This window comes from Anticarsia gemmatalis, chromosome 9 (assembly GCF_050436995.1).
Source record: "Anticarsia gemmatalis isolate Benzon Research Colony breed Stoneville strain chromosome 9, ilAntGemm2 primary, whole genome shotgun sequence".
In the NCBI taxonomy this organism is placed as follows: domain Eukaryota; kingdom Metazoa; phylum Arthropoda; class Insecta; order Lepidoptera; family Erebidae; genus Anticarsia; species Anticarsia gemmatalis.
The window spans coordinates 12,015,950-12,035,786 of NC_134753.1; the positions used below are offsets into that span (position 1 = coordinate 12,015,950).

At 39.9% G+C, this 19,837-nt stretch overlaps 2 protein-coding genes across 5 annotated transcripts; one reads left to right on the forward strand and one right to left on the reverse strand.

Moving 5' to 3' along the window:
- The first annotated feature begins 425 nt into the window (after positions 1–425).
- Positions 426–14,493, forward strand: LOC142975301 (uncharacterized). 4 transcript variants are annotated; one of them, XM_076118064.1, is made up of 24 exons: positions 426–798; positions 867–1,054; positions 1,522–1,718; positions 2,102–2,231; positions 2,539–4,109; positions 4,198–4,271; positions 4,595–4,827; positions 5,223–5,385; positions 5,720–5,818; positions 6,039–6,196; positions 6,522–6,690; positions 7,502–7,632; positions 8,067–8,186; positions 8,630–8,748; positions 9,163–9,281; positions 9,538–9,655; positions 10,078–10,306; positions 10,779–11,055; positions 11,462–11,531; positions 11,695–11,798; positions 11,951–11,988; positions 12,067–12,526; positions 12,613–12,712; positions 12,799–14,493. In XM_076118064.1, exons 1-24 carry the CDS (start codon positions 654–656, stop codon positions 14,126–14,128), a joined length of 6,342 nt encoding a protein of 2,113 aa, XP_075974179.1. In that variant the 5' UTR covers positions 426–653; the 3' UTR covers positions 14,129–14,493. The 4 variants fall into 4 exon arrangements, with proteins under 4 accessions (XP_075974179.1, XP_075974180.1, XP_075974177.1 ...); XM_076118065.1 differs by having other exon boundaries at positions 9,166–9,281; XM_076118062.1 differs by having other exon boundaries at positions 4,592–4,827; positions 12,799–14,492.
- Positions 14,494–14,516: 23 nt separating this feature from the next.
- Rbbp5 (retinoblastoma binding protein 5) lies at positions 14,517–19,588 on the reverse strand. The gene is made up of 11 exons (XM_076118066.1): positions 19,442–19,588; positions 19,294–19,319; positions 18,876–19,070; positions 18,410–18,616; positions 17,016–17,197; positions 16,577–16,696; positions 16,094–16,287; positions 15,534–15,709; positions 15,155–15,268; positions 14,736–14,856; positions 14,517–14,608 (listed from the first exon to the last, which is right to left on the reverse strand). Exons 1-11 carry the CDS (start codon positions 19,458–19,460, stop codon positions 14,532–14,534), a joined length of 1,431 nt encoding a protein of 476 aa, XP_075974181.1. The 5' UTR covers positions 19,461–19,588; the 3' UTR covers positions 14,517–14,531.
- Positions 19,589–19,837: the final 249 nt, after the last annotated feature.

Below are 19,837 nucleotides of genomic sequence, written 5' to 3' on the forward strand. Positions count from 1 at the left end.
GACAGGCGTAGTGATGTAAATATTCACATGTTTAGTTCGTTTTTGGTAACTCTTTTCAAATATTTTATGCCAATCTATTAATTAATCAATGTTCTTGTAGGTAATTACTAGCATTTATTTGGCATATTACAACATTCAAAATGAATTTGGCCTAAGTATTTAGATTTCTTTTAATAGTTCATTTTAGGAAACAAAATTATGACCACACAACATTTAAATTCTGCGTCCTATTCAATTTATTTACTGAACTCTTATAATTAAAAGAAATTTCGTAATGAATAGACTGTAAACGAATACAAGTTCAATTTATGACAAAACAAAAATCAATTCTTTCGTTTTATTACAGACAGTGTGGTGCTATAGACTTTTATCTGTATTTATTGTCTTTGCTTTATTACTAGACAGTCTGTCAATGGTCGACAGTGTTTACAAAAAAAGTAATTTAGTAGTTTATGGAGCGATGGCTGTCATCGAGTTTTATTTTAATATAGTAGAAAATAAGAAAAGAAGCTTTGAGTGCACATAAAATGAAGATATTTTCGTGAATCATGTACATGTTTTACAATTTCCTCTTAGGTATAAGTGAAATAATCATATATCTGTATTTAGAACCATTAGTGATGTTGTGTGAAAAAGCTTGCTAAGTTCTGACGATGGCGTCCGATGGTGAAATTTCGTGTGCGAATGATCCTAATTTCGCTGTTATTTACTCGTTTCTAAAAACATTCGGCAAATTGTATGGCTTAGATGTACCTACGTTAACAAAATTGCAAGAATTCATTGAGAATACACAAGAAGGTAAGGTATCATCGCACATTCGTCATTCGCAATCATAAACAAACATCTTATAAGTTTTTTGTTGTTAGTATTGGATCCATTGAAAGAACTGCACTTGAGATTACTGCGTCGTGCTCAGAAATCAGTGCCGAGCAACAGATGGGAGAGGTGTATGATAAAGTTTTGCCATCAACAAGGTCACCATCAGGAGGCTTGGGAGATCGAGAGGTTCTCTTACAAGAAAGCTAGCACACAGATCAAATTGAAAGTGTTGAAGGTAATTACGCCTACTCGGTTTTTTCCTAGATGGTGTGCATCAAATCTCATTTATTAGTGGCAGTAAATACTTTCACAAATGATTCATGCTTGAGTGTGTAGTGTGTGTACTCTTCAAGTGAGTTTTACTCTAATGAGGTTTACATATTAAGGATATTTGCTTAGACAACAGACATAGCAGTTATTTTAAAGCATGTTTGTTTGAACTTATGAATAGATGTTTGTACTTCTTTTTTGTATTTGAAATTTTATTTATTGAGGAAATTATGGCGGTGAGCCAAATATTTTGCATGCTTTAGTTTCTATGTCAATTGTTTCTATAAATGTAAATAAAAATGTTCAAGTAATTTTTCACACAAAATAGTTAATTTAGGCTATACCTCATACATTTTAAGTGATTAAAATGTAAATAATTAGATACTAGTGTGGTAAATTACCATAATTAACATATTATACTGTTTATTTCAGTTGCTACTAGAACATCAGTTCACTTGCCACCCAAAGTTTAAGAATGCTGTCAATGCTCTATCATGTAAGGACCTGCGGTTGGATCCTATTGGCAGGGACAAGAATGGGTGTGTGTACTGGCTGCAGGTAGACCATGAGGCTAACCTTTGTTTGTATAAAGAAGATCAAGATGAGGAAACATGGCAACTAGTAGCTAGGTATGTAACAACTATTTTCTTTGTTGAATTATTTGATAAAAGTGATAATTTCAGTGACACTGGTTCTGTTATAGAATTGTTATGCATTGCTATTGCTAGATTAAATAAGTTTATAGAATTATACACAAGGCAGAGGATTTAATAAAGAAAAGAGAATAATGTACTCTCACATAAATTGTGAAATGAAAAGCAGATTTATGTTAGATGTTTTTGAAGTCTAAGTCATTTAATGATAGAATATTGATATATTTATTAGCAATATAAGAATATATTATCTACACTTACATATTCTCATTTGTGACTGTTTAATATTAGTGAACAAATGAACATATACATGCTCTATGACTTATATTTGCTTTAAACAACATTGTATTTGTTTATAGGACTAGAGAAGAGCTGGTAAAAGTAATAGGTCAGTTGAAAAGTGGTGAGGATGTGTGTCCTCTAGTATCATCGAATGTCAATGAGGACTCCAGCAGTGCTGAGGCTCCACCACAGTTCACGGCACAAGAGGTAACTACATGTTTTATTAATTAATTGCCTAAGCATTAACTGTATGGAATAGATCATAAGAGAAAGTACATATAGTTAATATGTGGTTTGATTGCATACAAACTACAGAAATTTATGTCTTCTGTATGTATATTTTGTATTATAAACTAGCTGTAAGTTTACTATAAGTTTAAAATAGAATAAAATTGAAATTCTCTCAATAAAAGCCTTTATGCACTGTTTCTATGTTACTTTATCTTATTAAGTAAATAGATTTTTGCAAGATTCCTCAATAGTTGTACTTCATAAAATATTGTTATTTTTGCAGCCTGCTAGCAAATCATCAGAAGTGGAGGAAGAAGAAAACGAAGAAGAGTTCCTAAGCCCAGAGTCAGAATCAGAACATGAAGCAGAAGAACAGAAACAAGAAGACCCAGCCTCAGATCCACTCTCCAACACAGAAGAGAAGGAGGGACCTGAACCTATTGAACCTGAACCTATTGAACCCTCAGACAATAAACAAATTGAAACTGTAAATGTTCCTGAACCCAGTGAAGATAAACCCCCTCCTGAAAATATTGAACCAGAGCAGCCAGAAACAATAGAGCCAGAGAAAACAGAAAAGGCAGCAGAAAAAAGCCCAGAAAAAAGTCCTGAAAGAGAAAAATCTCCAGAACTTGCTGAAAAAGAAAGTAAAGAAGAGAAGACAGAAGAATTAGCAAAAGATGAAGAAGTAAGCGAAGCAATAGAAGAACCGGTGATGGTTGTGACAGGGGAAGGTAATGGGGCCGACTGTGAAAGTTCATGGGCTGATTTCGAAAACTACATCATTGGTGAAGAAATTTCTGAACCAGTCATGTTTTTCTATGGTGAAGGTTGGGGATACGACAATGACACCGGTAACCCAGAAGCCATAGAACAAGAAAATAGCCCAGAAGAAAATTCTGCAGAAGAAAACGGAAACGGAAATGAAGAATGTGTTAATGGTGAACATTTAAATGAACTTTCTAATTCAAGCAATAAAAGTAAAATAAGTAAAAATGTTAAATTAAAAAGTAGTATACCTTCTGTAGCTAAAAGATCTTTAAAAAAACAATCTAATGATACCACAGAAGTATTAAATCCTGACTCTAAGAAGCACTGTATGCGCGACGAAGAAGAACCCGACACAACTAATTCTACTAAAAGTACAGAAAATGACTTAAAAAGGGAGGCTAGCGTCAACGACAAAAGTACGACGGATAGCGAAAGTCCCAAGAAAAACAATATAAAAAAAGGCAGAAGTAAAGTGAAAAAGAAATCCAATGCAGCAAGAAATTTAAAACTAAAAAATTCAGAAGTAGTTAATTCAGAGACTGATAACTGTCACGATAGTAAAACAAGTATTATTGAGAAGAGAAAAAGCAGTGTATCTTCTGTAGATCAAGAAGATGGAGTCAACACAGAGAATGAGAAAGAGAAGAGTCCTGATAAAGAGTTGAAAGTAGAAGATCCCTTACCTCCAAAAAAGTTACGATTAGAAATGACGCCCGAGAGTGATGTAAACGCACATTCCAAGGAAACGGGAGATAGTGTAGATAACAGTGAAATCAAGAAAGACATTGTGAATAATGTTGAAACACCTATATCACAAAGAAAGAAAATCAAAGCTAACAAAGGTAAATTTAAAAGAAAAAAGATAGTAAAAGAAAATGACGATAATGTAGATAAGAATAGTGACAAAGACACGGCTAATGACAATGGTAAGAAAGAATGTAAATCATTGAAAAGATCGTTGTTAGACACCACAATCAGTGGCAATAATAAATCTGAATCTCAAAGCGAAAGTGAGGACGATGAACCTATAACTAGCGGCAAGCGGCTTAAAATTAAACCTAAGAAAATTATTACTTCTTCAAGGTAACATCTTACTTTGTAATTTAATAAAATCTTTCTCATAATTGATGTTTGCGTGTGAATGAGTTGTCAATGTATGGTTTTGTTTCAGAAAAAAGATAGAAGCGAAATTGCGGGCGAAGCAATCGAGTGACGAATCTGAGGAGGAGACTCTCTATAGTATAGGTATTTTAAAACTATGATAATTTCATACACAGAATATAAGTCTACAAAAAAATTACACACGATTTTGACCACGAAGCAAATAAACATTTGGGCTTTTACTCTTATGCTGATTAAGAATTTCATACACAAATTATTAGTATCGAAAAAACTTGCATTCGATGTCGACCGCTATGTATAAATCCGTGTTTTTTTATTACTTACTGTCCTCGTAAAAAACCACACTTTTTCTGAATAACATAGGCGTAGTGTGGCTTTTCGTGTTATTGAAAGAATTTTCAAAAACGAGGTCAATACTTCCTAACATAAAATATGCATTTCAGCAGGTAAAAAATCAACTAAAAAACTGGTGAAAAAGAAAAACAAAGTGAAAGTGAAAGAAAAAGAGAAAGGCAAAGATGAGAAGAAGTCGAAATCTGGCCGAGCGTCGGAGGACTCTGACGTGGCGCCTGTGAGACAGTCGCGGAGGATCGCGCAGATGAAGATCAAGGAGGAGGCTGAGCGGAGACATTTAGAAGAAGTTGCACTTAGAGAAATGAAGAAAATACATAAGAAAAAGGTATACAACTAGAATTTGTACTAGTCATTATTTGTACTATTCAAATTCCCTTAAAATATTGGTTCAACCATATCTTAGTCGTGTCCGTCCATTTGTGACGCAGTATTATGTAGGGCATTGCAGACTTTGTAACTCTGGCTTAACATCATAAGCTTGACGCGCGATTTTATGTAGAAATTTTATACTCTATAACTCTGTTTCATTCCTTTGTGACTTTTGAATACGTATAAAACACAACCAGACTCAATAAAATATACTTTCATATAAAAAGTGTTAATAAATTTATATCTACAAACAACACGTCATTTTGACGTATAGCACGACTTATCAGTGCGTACACGTGCACTAATAAATAAATAAATACAACTATCAATCTAAAACATTTATATTACCAGAACAAAGACGACGAAGAAGAAGAATGGGTGGCTTCAGGCGCCAGTAGCCCCGAGGCGAATCAACGACGTCGCGCGCCCACCGCCTGGCGCTCCGACTCCACCGGCCCCGAACCTGACTCCGATTCTGATGAACCACTGTTTGAACTGCAAGAGGAGCCTGAGCGTAAGTCAACATTTTGCTAGTATTATACGACTTTTGATGTTAAACTTAAGTGCTTGTATATAAAACTGCGATGAGACGACATAACATCTTATTAATTTACTAGCTCGTATGACGCATATTGTTGCGGTGCGAGATCGTTGCGCAAGGCTTCTCCCTTCTACAATTTAGGTGATAGGAGATGCAAATGTCACTTCGTATTGTAGTTATGAGTACAAGCACTTACTTAGATAGTATTTCCACTGAAATTACCGTCATCATTATGTTTGGGTGATTCTAATAAACTGACGTCAAAGATAATAACAAAAGTAATCTAATTAACAAAATTTTGTTACAGCTGATTTCAACAAATCGGATCATGAATTCTCGCCGGAATCAGACTTGGAAACCGGAGAACCTGTAGAGCCACTAAAGAGAGCACGTACATTACAAGAAGGTACGTCTGCTATACATAGTATACTTTGAAAAACTAGTTTTTTAATGCATCAAAAGATTTTTTCACTGCAACATCGATACATCGATCGCGTTGTGTATTGACAGCGGGTACCTTGTTATCCAGTATCGTCTCTGTTACACTATTTAATATATATTTATGTAGCCAAGGGGGCGATTACTTCGGCCTCTCTTTATATTTATGACATTTTGTGATTTCTCAGAGAAAGACGACGGTTTCTGCAAGCGTTGCGGCAGTGCGGAACAACCGGAGTGGATACTTCTATGTGACAAGTGTGACGCGGGCTACCACGCTAGCTGCCTCAAGCCTGTGCTCTTCGTCATACCGGAGGGCGACTGGTTCTGCCCACCTTGTAACCATGTTAGTATTATGAGTTTTGACTTATGCATTTAATTGCATTATAGTAATTACTTTTTTTTATGCCCATTAAACTGCTACTGCTACTACAAATAGGATATATTTTTTTTGCTTGTACTTTTTGTATTCGTTATTTTGATAGCAATAATAACCAGTTTTACGTGCTGTCCAAGATTCAAAAAGGATCGGTTCAGTGTTTCAAATCACTACTCATGGGCTGGTTCCCTTACGATAGAGTAGAATAATTGACGAATGTTGCTTCATAACTTTCACTGCGTAAAGGGGATTTAGTACATTACTATACTAACATATTTGTTTTGTTCCCCAGGACATGTTAATAGCATCCCTAGAAGCGGAATTGGTGAAGTTTGACGAGCTAGTGATAGCCGTGGAAGCTGAGAAGGAACGTAAGAAACAAGAGGAGCCTGTCAAGAAGGAGGAGTCGGAAGACGAGGGGGATGCCGAGGCGGAAAAGGAAGAGGAAGACAAGTCTAGTGGTAAGTGATTGTATAGGATTATATATTAGGTCGGGGAAAAAGTCTTATCGCATTATAGTATGTATGAACTTGTAATTTACCTCTACGAAGATTACAAAGAATATACCAGAATGAGTGTGATAACTTTTGATTATATTCTACAGCAGAAACATTGTTTAAATTCTTCCCACAACCGTTTTATAATATTTTTATGTTTATGTTGGTATTTACTTTTATTTCCCCAATACCATATGGGATGAATAGCCTGGAAGAGAGAAAAACAAAGAGAGCGAGATGTTGGGAATGTTTTAACATCCATATAGGCGGTCGATTTAAAATTTCGGTAATAAATTCCTCAATATCCATTACCGCCACAAAGTCGTCTAAAATATTTAGTGTGAAGCTGGGCCTCTGAGACCGTCCCTCCTACCTCGCTGTCGGCGCCGCTCTGTTTCATGTCGTCGCACTTATTCATTAGTACTTTAGATTCCTGCCGCTTCTCACACGTCGCGCCGTTGAGCGATTCGCTCGGATAAAACCGCGCGTGTTTTCGCTCAGAGCGTCGTCTCGTGGCGTGCTTCAAACGTTTACACTTTTTAATCTTACCGCTCGACGCCGCCGCTTTACTTGCCCCTCACAGCGGCAAGGTCGTGAACGGCCGTTATGCACCTAAATATGCTACAAGCGGCTACTATCACAGCTCCCTCGGAGTAGTTCGTTAGCCTTTTATCTCAAACTGAGAAGTGGCCCCGTTAAACTAATATATCAATACGGCTTCAAGATAAGTGAATAACCGTATAGTATAAAAACGTTGGTATTGTGGTGTGTCCAGAAGCCAGCGCCAGCAGCGACTGGACGTCGTCGTCGGACGAGGGCGGCGTGTACCGGCTGCGCGCGCGCCGGGCGCTGCCCGTCAGCTACCGCGCGCAGGAGTACGACCGACTCATCAGCTCCGCCATCAAGGTACACTTATAAACATTTGTTGTTTTACAATACGCGCTATCTATCTCAGCCGGCTTGAAATAAACAGTAGCTGCGCAGATGACATTTTCTGGAACTAAATGGTAATGTTACAGACGTTACCTGTTGATCTAAACAGCTCTGCTGTTTTTTACATTTGGTTTTTGTGTGGGTTTTGACCCTGTTTTATACAAGTTTTATGATATTATGTGATCCAAAGAGTAGTATTTTCGTTGAACGTGATGTAGAGTAGCTAATTAATGCGCTGGTGAAAAATGTCTTACAAGAGGAAAATATTTTTTTATTAAAAAATATAAGGTTTTCTGCTCAAAGCAGCCAAAAGTCTTCTGCCAATGATAGAGACAATAATATTTTAGACTATAAAATTATTTTTGTATTAATTTCTAGACCCGCTCAGTAACATGTGTTATTTGTAGGAGGAGTACGTAGAAGCGACAACTAGCGCTGGCAACCAAGGCCGCGGTAAAGACATATCCACTATCATTGAAGCTGCCGAAGAGGAGAAGATGAAGGCAGAGAGGGAGGCCATGGAACAGGTATACTATCATCGTAATAACACCGTAAGGCTTAGCTCATATGACCGTGCGGAGCCGCATGGTACAAAATCGGAGTAAACAGCTAGTATCGTTTACATCACCGCGCTACGACCCGCGCGCTAGGTCTTGAACCGCGCGGTTTCCCGGTTCTGTTCGCTCGGTCGAAAGTTCCGCGCGGTCATATGAACTTAGCCTAAAATACTATTACCGCCCCACATAAGAAAGAGTGAATATAAAAGTCAGTCGTCTTTATGGAACTTCAAAATAGCAACTAATTTTCTAGTCGAAAATTAGCCTTTTTAATAATATTTGTGCCCGTAACTGTGCGACCAGATATTTCCAGTATCTCAAAGTTTATAAGTTGCACGTATTTGGTGTTATTGAATTTAAAATGTAATGCGTAATCCTAGGCATTATTTAATGAATTAATTTGTTTCTCTCAGGGTAAACCGATTGAGAAAAAAATAAAACGTAAGCAACGTCGCAAGCCGCGCAAGTTGAACTCATTGGAAGTACCTTCGGAAGATGACGATGAAACTGATGAGGACTTCAAGGATACTGGGTAACTACACTATTTCTATTAAATACTAGCTGACCCGTGCAGCTCCGGTCACGATTTTACTTTGCATTTTCTTTACGGTGACCTTTTAGGTGTCTTAAAAATTATTTGACAAAAACAATAAGTCGAATTGGTTGAGCTGTTCTTGAGTTTTGAGCTTAGCAACACATTTAGCGATAAATTTTTATGTAAAAATGATGTTTTATGATATTTTTCAGTATTAAAGACGTCATGTTCTGCTTTGAAATGAGAAAAAAAACACCTACTTTGTTTTCAGTACATTTACTTAAATCGGATTCTTATTTGATAAACTGCTCTAAACCATCAAACTAATATAATATGTAATCTCACCGTGAGCATAGTTTCATAAGGTTAAGGATTATTATTCTCTACTTGAATGTACAATTTCTGTGTTAGTAGAATGGAATCATCATCAGAAGAGATATCGTCGTCGGCAGAACGTGACAGTTCCAGTGACTCGAGATCCTCTGACTCAATACCTCTCCGGCGGGCGTGTAGATCTGATAATAAAAAAGGTAAGTGCTTTGACATATAACATTGAAAGCATAATTCCCCTGAGTAAGATGTACGAATATGCATGTAGCGAAATATTTTATTTAGACATCGTACCAAGTTTCGTTTTAGTGTATCCGACGTCATATAGGCACGAGATGAAGTAAATTTTTGTATCATCGTCTTCATTAACAGCAAATTTCTATTTACTGCTATCTATAGGACCCTCCTTGTCTAGGTATCATGCCAGCGCATTTAAATATATTAATTTATGTACAGAGCGTCCGAAACTGGCAGAATCGTCACCTGAAGTGAAGAAGAAGAAGAAGGGTTTGTTTGAAGAGAGTTCCAGTGAGTCCGCCGGTGCTAAGGAATGGTCAACACCTACCAAGACAAAGTGAGAATCACACATGATTTATTTCTTTGTTCTGCTGAAATAACAGTTAAACTGTGTCCAATTTAATAGTGTACTTTCCCCAAATTTTGATCAAATTAATGATGAAGCAACGGATTTTTGTATATTTTGTGACGATAGTTTATATTAATTTATAGGTACTATGTTGAAATGTTTGTTTTTGGGACTTGCTTACAAAACACAGATTTAAGACTTGTTTCAACATAACTTCTCATTATAACAACACTAGGTTTCATCTTTTGACACAATATAAAACAAAAAATATCTACGTCGTGCCATATTATCGTGCTCTCTCGCTGGCACTTACACACTGTCCCATTCCTGTCATTCATTTAATTATGATAAGCTCGCACATTGGTCGCCAGAGTATGAATCTAAACACTAAACAGACCATTATCCCACAGATCAAAATCCAAATTCAAGCATCCAAAATCCAAACGGCGCGACAAGTCCAGCAAGAGTGGTCGCAAACGTAGCGGTCTGACGCAGTACGACGCCGAGGGGAACGTGATCCGCGCTCGCGTCACGTACGGCGGGCTCAGCGGGGACGATGACAACGACTGGTCGCCCAAGCACCGGACACGCCAGAAGAAGATCAATTATACTGAGATGCCTAATACTGAGTCCGAGGATGTGAGTATTTGAAGCCCTGTTTTGTTATAATTTTGATAAGAGGTTTTCCAAACAAACAAAACTCATAGTGAATGATTTATTATAGTCGTTGGTTACAGGCCTTCCATTTGTAATATTAAGTAGATTCTAGGTTTTATTGTAACATAATTTTTTTTTATCATCTTGCTGAGGTAAAAGGACAAAAAAAAGTTCACACATGTTTTCATAACCGATGTGTAATCAAGTTAAAAATGTTGTTGCATTATCACTTAAGATATTTAGAGTTGCCATTTGGTTTATTACGCCAATAATTTTCATTCTGTATAATATTTTTTCACTCACTAACTAAAGTTACTGTACGCTCAGCATATAACCTTTACCCTTATTCAATATGTTTGTTTTTTCTCAATTTTTGACTTGGCATTACTGACACTTTCTTACTTGCGTTTGTCTGTTCCGTATTTGTTAATAACCAACCACCCATTTTTCACAGGAGATGCACAAATCAAGCGGCAAACACATGCCAGACAGTTCAGACGAGTACAAGATCGAAGACTCGGATATGACGTCAGACTCGGATTCAGACCGCGCCAAACGTAAGAAGAACGAAGAGGAACAATCTTCTGAGGAGAAGAGAAAAGCTATCAGTGATCTTATCAAGAAGACAGCTGTGGTACCGCTGGAGAAGCTACCGGAGGATGTGACCAAAGCTAAGACGGAAGAGTTGCAAGCGCATCTCAATGAATTGGCTGCACAGAATTCTGCTGCAGGTATGATTTTATGATGTCATTCTTTAATAATGCCAATATTTGACTGTGGTAGTCAGTTTCATTGAAACTAGGCGGCAATGCAGGATTTTTGTAGTGTCCAAGTGTGTTCACAATACACTCTCATAGACAAACAGGGTGGATAATCGACACAACCATTAATAGGTTAGGCACATACATGCTCTCTGAGGTACGGAAGTCTAGCTACAACCTGAACTTCCTACGAGTTCAATAAGAATTTCTTATCACATTAACCAGGGATTATTCGACCCGGAACCTGAGGGCTCTGCGCGACAGTCCTGTAAACTGGCCTGGGCATGAAGTCTTTAGATCATATTATGATTACAGGTTTCTAGAAAGACAATTAATGTTAAGCAAACATTATATTATACAACATGTTTTGTTTCAGAAGCTCAAGCGAGTGCAACAACTCCGCGACCAATGCGGGGTAAAGGCAGCCGAGGTGGACGCGGGAGCAGGTACGTTCCTCATTTGTTTTATACCAAACATACTCAAGATACAAACACCTGATATTTAGTTTACATTCATGGGTTCAAAATACTATAGTTGCCTTATAATCAAGCAGTAAGTTATTATTAGTTTTACCAGTTTTTTTATGATAATGTATTGTTCGCATTGCAGAGGTCCCCGCGGTCGCAGCAGTCGCGGCGGCGGGTCGGGCGGAGGATCGGAGGCGCCCGCGCCTGATGATGCGCTCGCTAAACTTATCGGTGTTAAGATCAAAGGTAAATACGGTTATACATGAATTGTCTGATAATGTTGTATTATGCAGTGTGTACCGGATGTTTAAAACTATAGAGAAAATCCGGGGTTAGTAAAAAGATTTATAAATTGTCGTTAATATCGTTTAATTCTATGCATCCTTTCGTAATTCCAGATCTCAGAACAGACGGCTCACCTATGAAACCTAATCAAGTAAGAATAAGATCAACTCTCTCAAATAACTAGTGATGTAAACAATACGTATTTACATTCGTTACTGTTTATTCGCAGGCCGAAAGAGAGCGAAAACGTCAAGAACGCGAAGCGAAGCAAGCGGAACGTGAAGCGAAACGTCTCGAACGTTTACAGAAGAAAGAAGAAAAAGAGAAAATGAAAGAACAAAAGGCGAAAGAGCGAGAAGAAAAACGTCTCGCGCGACTCGCGTTACAAGAAAGTAAGAGAATCAAACGAGAAAAGATGGAGTACGCAGGACCTGCTCCTATTCCGTTTTCTCATGGACCTCAAGGCCCGAGGCCGCATCATCCGGCGTTTGGTCCCCAGCATGGGCCACACGGTCCTCCAGGTGGACCCCATGGACCTCCCGGTGGTCCTCACGGGCCGCCAGGTGGTCCGCCTGGACCCCCGGGAGAGATGAGGGAAAGACCCCCAGCACCTCGATTACAAGTTCGCATGGAGTTGCGTGGAGTCTTGCAGCCAAGGGCTGACCATCCACCTAATGCTCTGAGAGAAGGTAAGATTCGAAATGTGTTGATTGTCTCTATTATTAAGTTACTGAAAATTTATGAAGTTTGCTAAACGACTTTATTATTATTTCAGGTACGCTGTCGGTTGCTGGATCACCGCAACCCTTCAAGCCTATCACTGAAGAGCCAAGCATCATCACAAGAATGCCACACATGATCAATCAGCAATACAGGTAAATCTACTTGCTAGCTAACATGAGAATTTCTACAATGTTATTTTTGGTCGATGTTAATTAATGTGAACATTACGTGTGTACAGAGGGCCCATGATGTACCCGGGTGGCGGATCCCCGTACGGGCCGCGCGCGCCGCAAAACATGTCGATGTACGGCGTGCACGGCGCGCGCCAGTACCCGCCGCAGTACTACCAGCACATGCACCCCGCCTACCCGCGCGGGCCCTACTCCGCCGGCTCGTCGCCCGCCAGCACCCCGCCCCACGCCATGCCGCGCCAGCACGGGCCCCTGCCGCCGGGCCACGGACCCTCTCCGCACGGCCCGCTACCGCCCGGACACGGACCGCCCGGACACGGGCCACCACAAGGGCACGGTCCTTCACCGCCCGGCCACGGCCCCTCGCCTCCGGGTCACGGGCCTCCGCCCCCCGGCCACGGTCCTCCACCCCCCGGCCACGGTCCTCCACCTCCTGGCCACGGACCCCCACACTTAAACCTACACCGGCCGCACGCTCCCGGTCCGCCTGGAGCCCTGCCGCCCACTACGAGTCCCCACGGCCCGCCGACTACTCTCCCCGGTGCGCCCGTGGGACCGAGTCCGCTGGCCATGCTTCGCGGTCCCCCGCCCGGTCTCGTCGGTCCCCCGGGACCACCGAACCGCGTCCCGCCGGTCGCGTCGCCGTCGGGTCCCCCGCGCTCGACTCCGCCGATGGACCACGAGCCGCCGGTGCGGATAAAAGCAGAAGTAAAGACGGAGCCGGAGGCCTACCGCTCCCCGACGGGCTCGCCGGCGCGCGAACCCTCGCCCGCCCCCGCGCCGCGGGATGAACCGCCGCGACATCCGAAAATCAAAGTCACGGAGAACAAAGACAGGAGACCGCGCTACCCGCTGGGCCCTTACGCCCCGCAGTACGGTCCCTACGGGCCGTACGCGCCGCCGCCCAACCCCGCCGAGCGCGGCGCGGCCCCTCCCCCCCGCGGCCCGCTGCCCTTGCATCACCCGTACGCGGGTGAGCTTCGACCTCGCAGCCCGGCCCCGGACCGGCCGCACCCGCTGGAGCTGTCGCACGGAGGCCCGGCGGGCCCGGCGTACCTCCCGCCACACCTGCGGCCGCTGATGCGGGCACCGTTCGGTCCCGTGCCGGAGCGCGGCAGTGCGGCGGCGCCGGCGTTCCCGCCGCAGTACCCGGAGGTCGCGCGCGCCTCGCCCCCCGAGCGCGTGCAGTCGCCGGCGCGGCTGGAGGCGCTGGCCCCCGTCAAGTCGGAGTCGCCGGGCCCGCGGGTGCCGGACGGGCCCGCGGGGCCCCGGCCCGAGGGCGAGGCGGGCCCGGCGCGGGGCCGCGAGGAGGGCAGCGTGTTCGGGGGCCTGGTGTCGTACTTCTCGAGCCAGCACGAGGACGACATCGACGCGTAACTGTACATATTGCCCTCGACCCCGGGACCCGAGGGACCCCGACGGTCGATAGATAATTATATATTTATGCGACGCCCGCGCCTCGCCCTGTACGATATTATGTGTTAGCGTAGGAAGTTTAGTTTAGCGATAGGGACTAAATATTATATATTATTATGAGTCTTTTTGGTCTCGAATAGGCGAATGTATTATTATTTTGGTTATGTTTAAGTGAGATTTATTTATATACGACCGATAGGTACTTACAGTATACTCTGAATACGAATTTTATTAAAGAGATCGATGACATTTTTTTTGAAAAAATAAATGTTTTCTCCTACAAATTCTGTTGTATCATTAACCTTAACTTTGGTATGGTTTAAGAGAATATGAAATAAAAGCAGTTGAATAAATTTTGAGCACTTTATTTACGAGGTCTTCCCGCGACTTTTTTACTTCCAGCTGCTTGTTTATTCTTGCCTCCAAATGATAGTGGTTGCTCTGAAATAGAACAAATATGATATTTTTAAATCAGGTAAGTATATCATAATCAAATGAATAAGTTCAGGTAACCATGGTTTAAAAGTGAAGCAAGAGTTTGAAAGGTTGAAAACACAATATCACTCACCGGGTGGTGCTATCTTCAACGATATATCGTATGTTTTGCTCTTGGGTCGTTTGGCAGCTGGTTCCAACTTCTCAGGAGTTTCTGTAGGTGTGACAGTCTCTTGCGTCGCGGCCCAGCCATCCTGTGAAAAGTTAAATTATTAAGCTGTTTGTCCCTTGCATATGCAAAAATGGTTGTCCCCTTTATTTTAGGTCATATGATTGTTGAGACAGTATTCTTTTACAAAATAAGTAAAAGAATACTGGGTACTGACTCAACAATCATGACATTACACAAGAATATTTACAATTTATAAAAGGTATTTTAACTATGAATTCCTATTTAGATCCCCACGGTCGACCTGCTGCCTAAACTTCTCCCACTGGTTTAAAATATTCTGTCAATGTGATGTCAATAAATAAGACAGTAAGATAACTAACCTCTGGGTCTTCAATCTCAGGTGCGATCGGTAGGAATGAAAGCATATGTTCGTCCTCTCCCTCCTCATCCGAGCTGCAAAACGCTGCTACGGGTTCGCACGATGTTACATCCACCTAAAAAAGGGGGTTTAAATACATTATTACTTAGCAATCTACGTGGAATAGAATTAATGTTGTAGAGCCGCAACAACTACGTAGCTGTTGAGACGAAGTGATCATAAACAGTTCTATTGACTATTTGATAATCAATCAGTATGGATAGCAAAGTAGTTAGGTGGCGGTTGTTTGAGTTTGCGTTCTGCTCGTGAAGATAAATATTTTACCGGCTGCCATATTCGCTAAACTAAGTTAAAATATCAAACGCCTTATTCCTTCATACCTCAACTTCCTCATCATCATGGCTCTCCCCCGCCTGGTCTACGGAGCGGTCTTCATCTTCCACGTCGAACTCGCTCTCTCTCTCCTCGTATTCCACGTTCTCGTCCAACTCCTTGAAGTCAGGCGCGAATGCCGACCAGTTCTCTACTTGGTTCTGCGCCCAGATTGATACCACACCTGTGAATTTTATACAAGTTTAGTTTTAAAACCATATAATGAGATTTATATCAAATCTAAATTTTAAAGTATATTTTCAACAATGTTTAACCTTTTAACCTTTGTTTAGCATTTTTCTCTTTGCTAATTATGTAGACCAAAAAGACTTGTGATCATGTTGAATATGAGAACTTGTACAAAATTACGTTTAACAACCACAATAGAAGATGCTTGTCAACTTTTCTCTCAAAGATTAAGTAATTTCTAGAATATAAGATGTAGATAAGTTTATGTATGAATGTGAATGAAGCAAAGGAAGTTCGTAAGGGTCGCACCAAGAGGCATTCTAGTCTATGTCGTTCCCTATAAGAAAATGGCGTGATTTTATGTATGTGTATACCGTACCTGCACTAATACTAGCTATGATAGGTCTGATCGGATGCCAGACGACGTCAAGCAACAGTTCTCCCTTAGTCCCGTGTAAGATCTTCACAATGTTGCCGATAGACTTCTCCCAAATGTACAACGCGTGTTGGCGCGCCGACCCCGCGCATATGTACTCGCCGTCGCCCGAGAAACAACATTTCTTCCATGTTGTTCTGTAAATAAACGTATATCCAGACCTTTCTTGTGATGGAATACAATTTTAGTTATTGAAGGTATGTAAGCTTTGAAGCCGTAAAAACTAGTGTACAAATAAATACATATACCTAATATTTTTTTTGTTAAATATAAATGTGCAGTCAAACACAGCCTATTTTATTACATAGTAACAAAACCAGCTTTAGTCTAAAAAATAATCAAGGTTTCGATTAAATGAGCAAACAATATTACAGTCCCAAAAAAGCGTTCTATAAAAAATCTTATGCATAATTAAGTTTTTCTTACTTATTGACAAGATCTTGTAGTTTCTGTATCGGTTCAGGCTCGCCGTTCATGCCGCATCGTAACACGGTGTTTGTATCGTACACTCTTATCACTCGATCTGATGTGTTTACTAGGAAACAGCTGAAAGGCAAAGGATCTATATCATATTTTTTTCAAAATTATCGGAGATTTAATAAACAGACCCAAAATCCTAGTGGACAAAACAAATACTTGTTTTTCATGGAAACCTAACCCACAACATACTGATCCAGTGGTATGGGTGCCTGTTTCAATTTACTGTGACTAATGTGATAATAAGAACTTATAATAAAGAGAGTTGGGCAACTAATATGCTGAAAATTTATTGCAGTACGAAGAAGCTTCTTCATAATTCTCACTGTTTATGTTTACACATACTTTGAACTAAGCTGTAGTTATTTATTTTATATATATAACTTACTCTCCTCTCCTAGCAAATTCTATACTCTTGATACTAGTAGTACTTGATGTGCCAACAGTTATTTTAAAACTGGCCTTTATTGCTAATGTAGTAGAGTCTAGAATTAATATCTTTCCTTTCGCATTGCCTGTATACACATGGTCTCCTCTGCGGTCAAATGATGCTATTACATTTATGTCACCCTGGAACAAGATAATTAAAATTACAACTTACTCTAATTTTTTCTAAGCATTTTGAAATCAATCATAGAAATGCATGCTGTAACCCTCAAGTTTCATTTAGAGAACATGTAAGAAATATTTAGATTACATTTAATACTATGTAAACCACAACATCCTCTTTCATTCAACTTTAGATACAATAACTTTGATATGCAACAAATTTTTCGATCTCAGTGTAAACTAGAGATGAAACGGATATCCGGTAACTATCCGGTATCCGGCCTATCCGGCGGTCTTAATACTATCCGGCCGAATACCGGATAACTACTATTCGGCCGGATAGACATCCGGCCGAATAGTAGATAGTTATAATGTCATGGAGCTTCAAACTTTATGTGCAATGACCTTCGCTATACAAAGATTCTGCAGCGTAGTATGGATATATGTAGGTCATTCATACAACTTTTGAAGGCTTATAAAAATAAAACTGCCGATTCGAAAACAAAAATTTTCAAAATAGTTTCTTAAAATTTCCTAAAGATTGGATTACACAAATAACGGACATTCGAAAAAAAAACGTTACATACCGAATTACCTGTATTAATTAAAACAAAATTTAGTAGGTAGGTAGTAATTGTTTTCTTATACTCAAAAAATAAATTAAGGACTTTTAGAAAAAATCGAAATCGTAATCAGGCGTTGTGATTGAACTTAATTCAGTAACAATTGAAGATTGGGAATCATCTTGCTGCATCAGTTCTTGAGGCTTAACTTGATTTTCATAGGGCATTTTTTAAAAGAACGCAGGTAGACGGCACACAATTTACAGAAAACAGGCAATACGTCCGGCAGCGTCAACACGCACCAATACACTGGCGTGGATGACCGCTCTTTCTTACACCGGACCGGTGTGCGTCGCGCCGAGGGGAGGCGGTGGTGCATCCGGCGTAAATTGTTCGCCGGACCGATGTCCGGTGCGTGTACACATACTCATTATAAACCCTACGCCACCGCTTATCCGGCAAAAAACACGGTCCGTTCTCCGGTGAAAAAAACGGATGTCTACAAGCGCTCTAAGTTCTGTCGAATATTCGGCGGCCGGATATCCGGCTATCCGGCCAGGTGGTAGGCCGAATATCCGGTATCCGGTATCCGGCCAAACTGCTATCCGTTTCATCTCTAGTGTAAACACTACACAAAAAGTTTAAGCAAAATAATGCAATAATAACTTACATCTTCATCAATAGGTAATATTTTATGTTGTCCCTCTGTATCAACCAATAAAGCCGCATGTCTCATCGGACATACTAGAAACCGTTTGTCGTTCCTTGGGTCAAACTGTACTCTAAGTATAGGTGTAGGGAATCTGTACCGTTGCTCACATTCACCCGTGAGCACATCCCATATACACACATTGTGGTCTGTTGATGCTGATAATAGCTGAAAGATAAATTATGAAGATTGTATAACTATTATATTCATTAATTTAAATATTTCTCTTTAGAAGTAGCTACAAAAACTGTGCTTCTGTTAAAAAACTATACTTGGGTATTGCCATTATCCAATGAACAACATGAAAATTAGGACCATCACACAACACAAAGGTAGTTCAAATGATGTGCCAAATAAGACAATAACTTTAGCAACAATTTTTTTTTATTAATAGTTTCTGAATATAGCTAATCATAAAATAACTCACCTTTTTACAATTCCTAGACCAGCTTAAACTACAAATAGGGTAGACATGCGCCGAAATTGATTTAGCTATGCCTCGGGTCAAAAAGTCCCATATAAATATCCTTCCATCATTGCACCCCACTGCAAGGAGGGTGCCTCTTCTGTTGAAGGCACAAGTCGCTGCTAGAGATATAGAGTCTAATGTACCATCAAATTCCTGAAATGGACAAACATAAGTTTATATATTGTTGACTGAATAAAGTGAGGTTATTTATTTGTTTTGGTGTTTAAAACACTATAATCTCATTGCAACTTTTATGTTTGTCGATTTGAAGTTCCATGTTTCGTTAATTACTGCTCAATCTTGCACTAAAATTATTAAAATGAGTTTTTTAGGTGAATGTTTACAAAAACTTATTTTTCGTATTGTAGCAGCTTACCTCAGGATAATTTTGCCCGAATGATTCTGGAATATAACAGAATGATTTGTTAATAAATAGGAAGATAAGTTACAATTTACAATAAAATGTTTATCATTGATAATGTAAACACAAACATAAACTTATTTCGTGATGGGTAAGTACTTACCTAGCAGCTCCAAATTCATGACGGTAACTTACAGCTATATTAAATTGATTCCGTAAATACTATTTTGTAAATATTCTATGATAATTTCTAACTTTGATTACAATTTTCAAAAAACTCAGGCTTCATTTCACTCCCGCAACGCTAATGTTTGACACTTGACAGCATTCATTCAATTTCATTCAATAAGCGGCTCTTGCATGGAAGTAGTAGGTAGGTACCTATAAAGTATAATATTACTTCTAAATAATACTAATATGATAGACGCGCGATTGATCTTAGTTCTGATAGCAGTATATTTGCGTGTTTATTTAGGAAAAATATGAAGAAAACAATAGATTCATTTACAGTTCTTGTTCCTTAAACTGTTGATCACATTACTTAAATCTTAGATTTCTT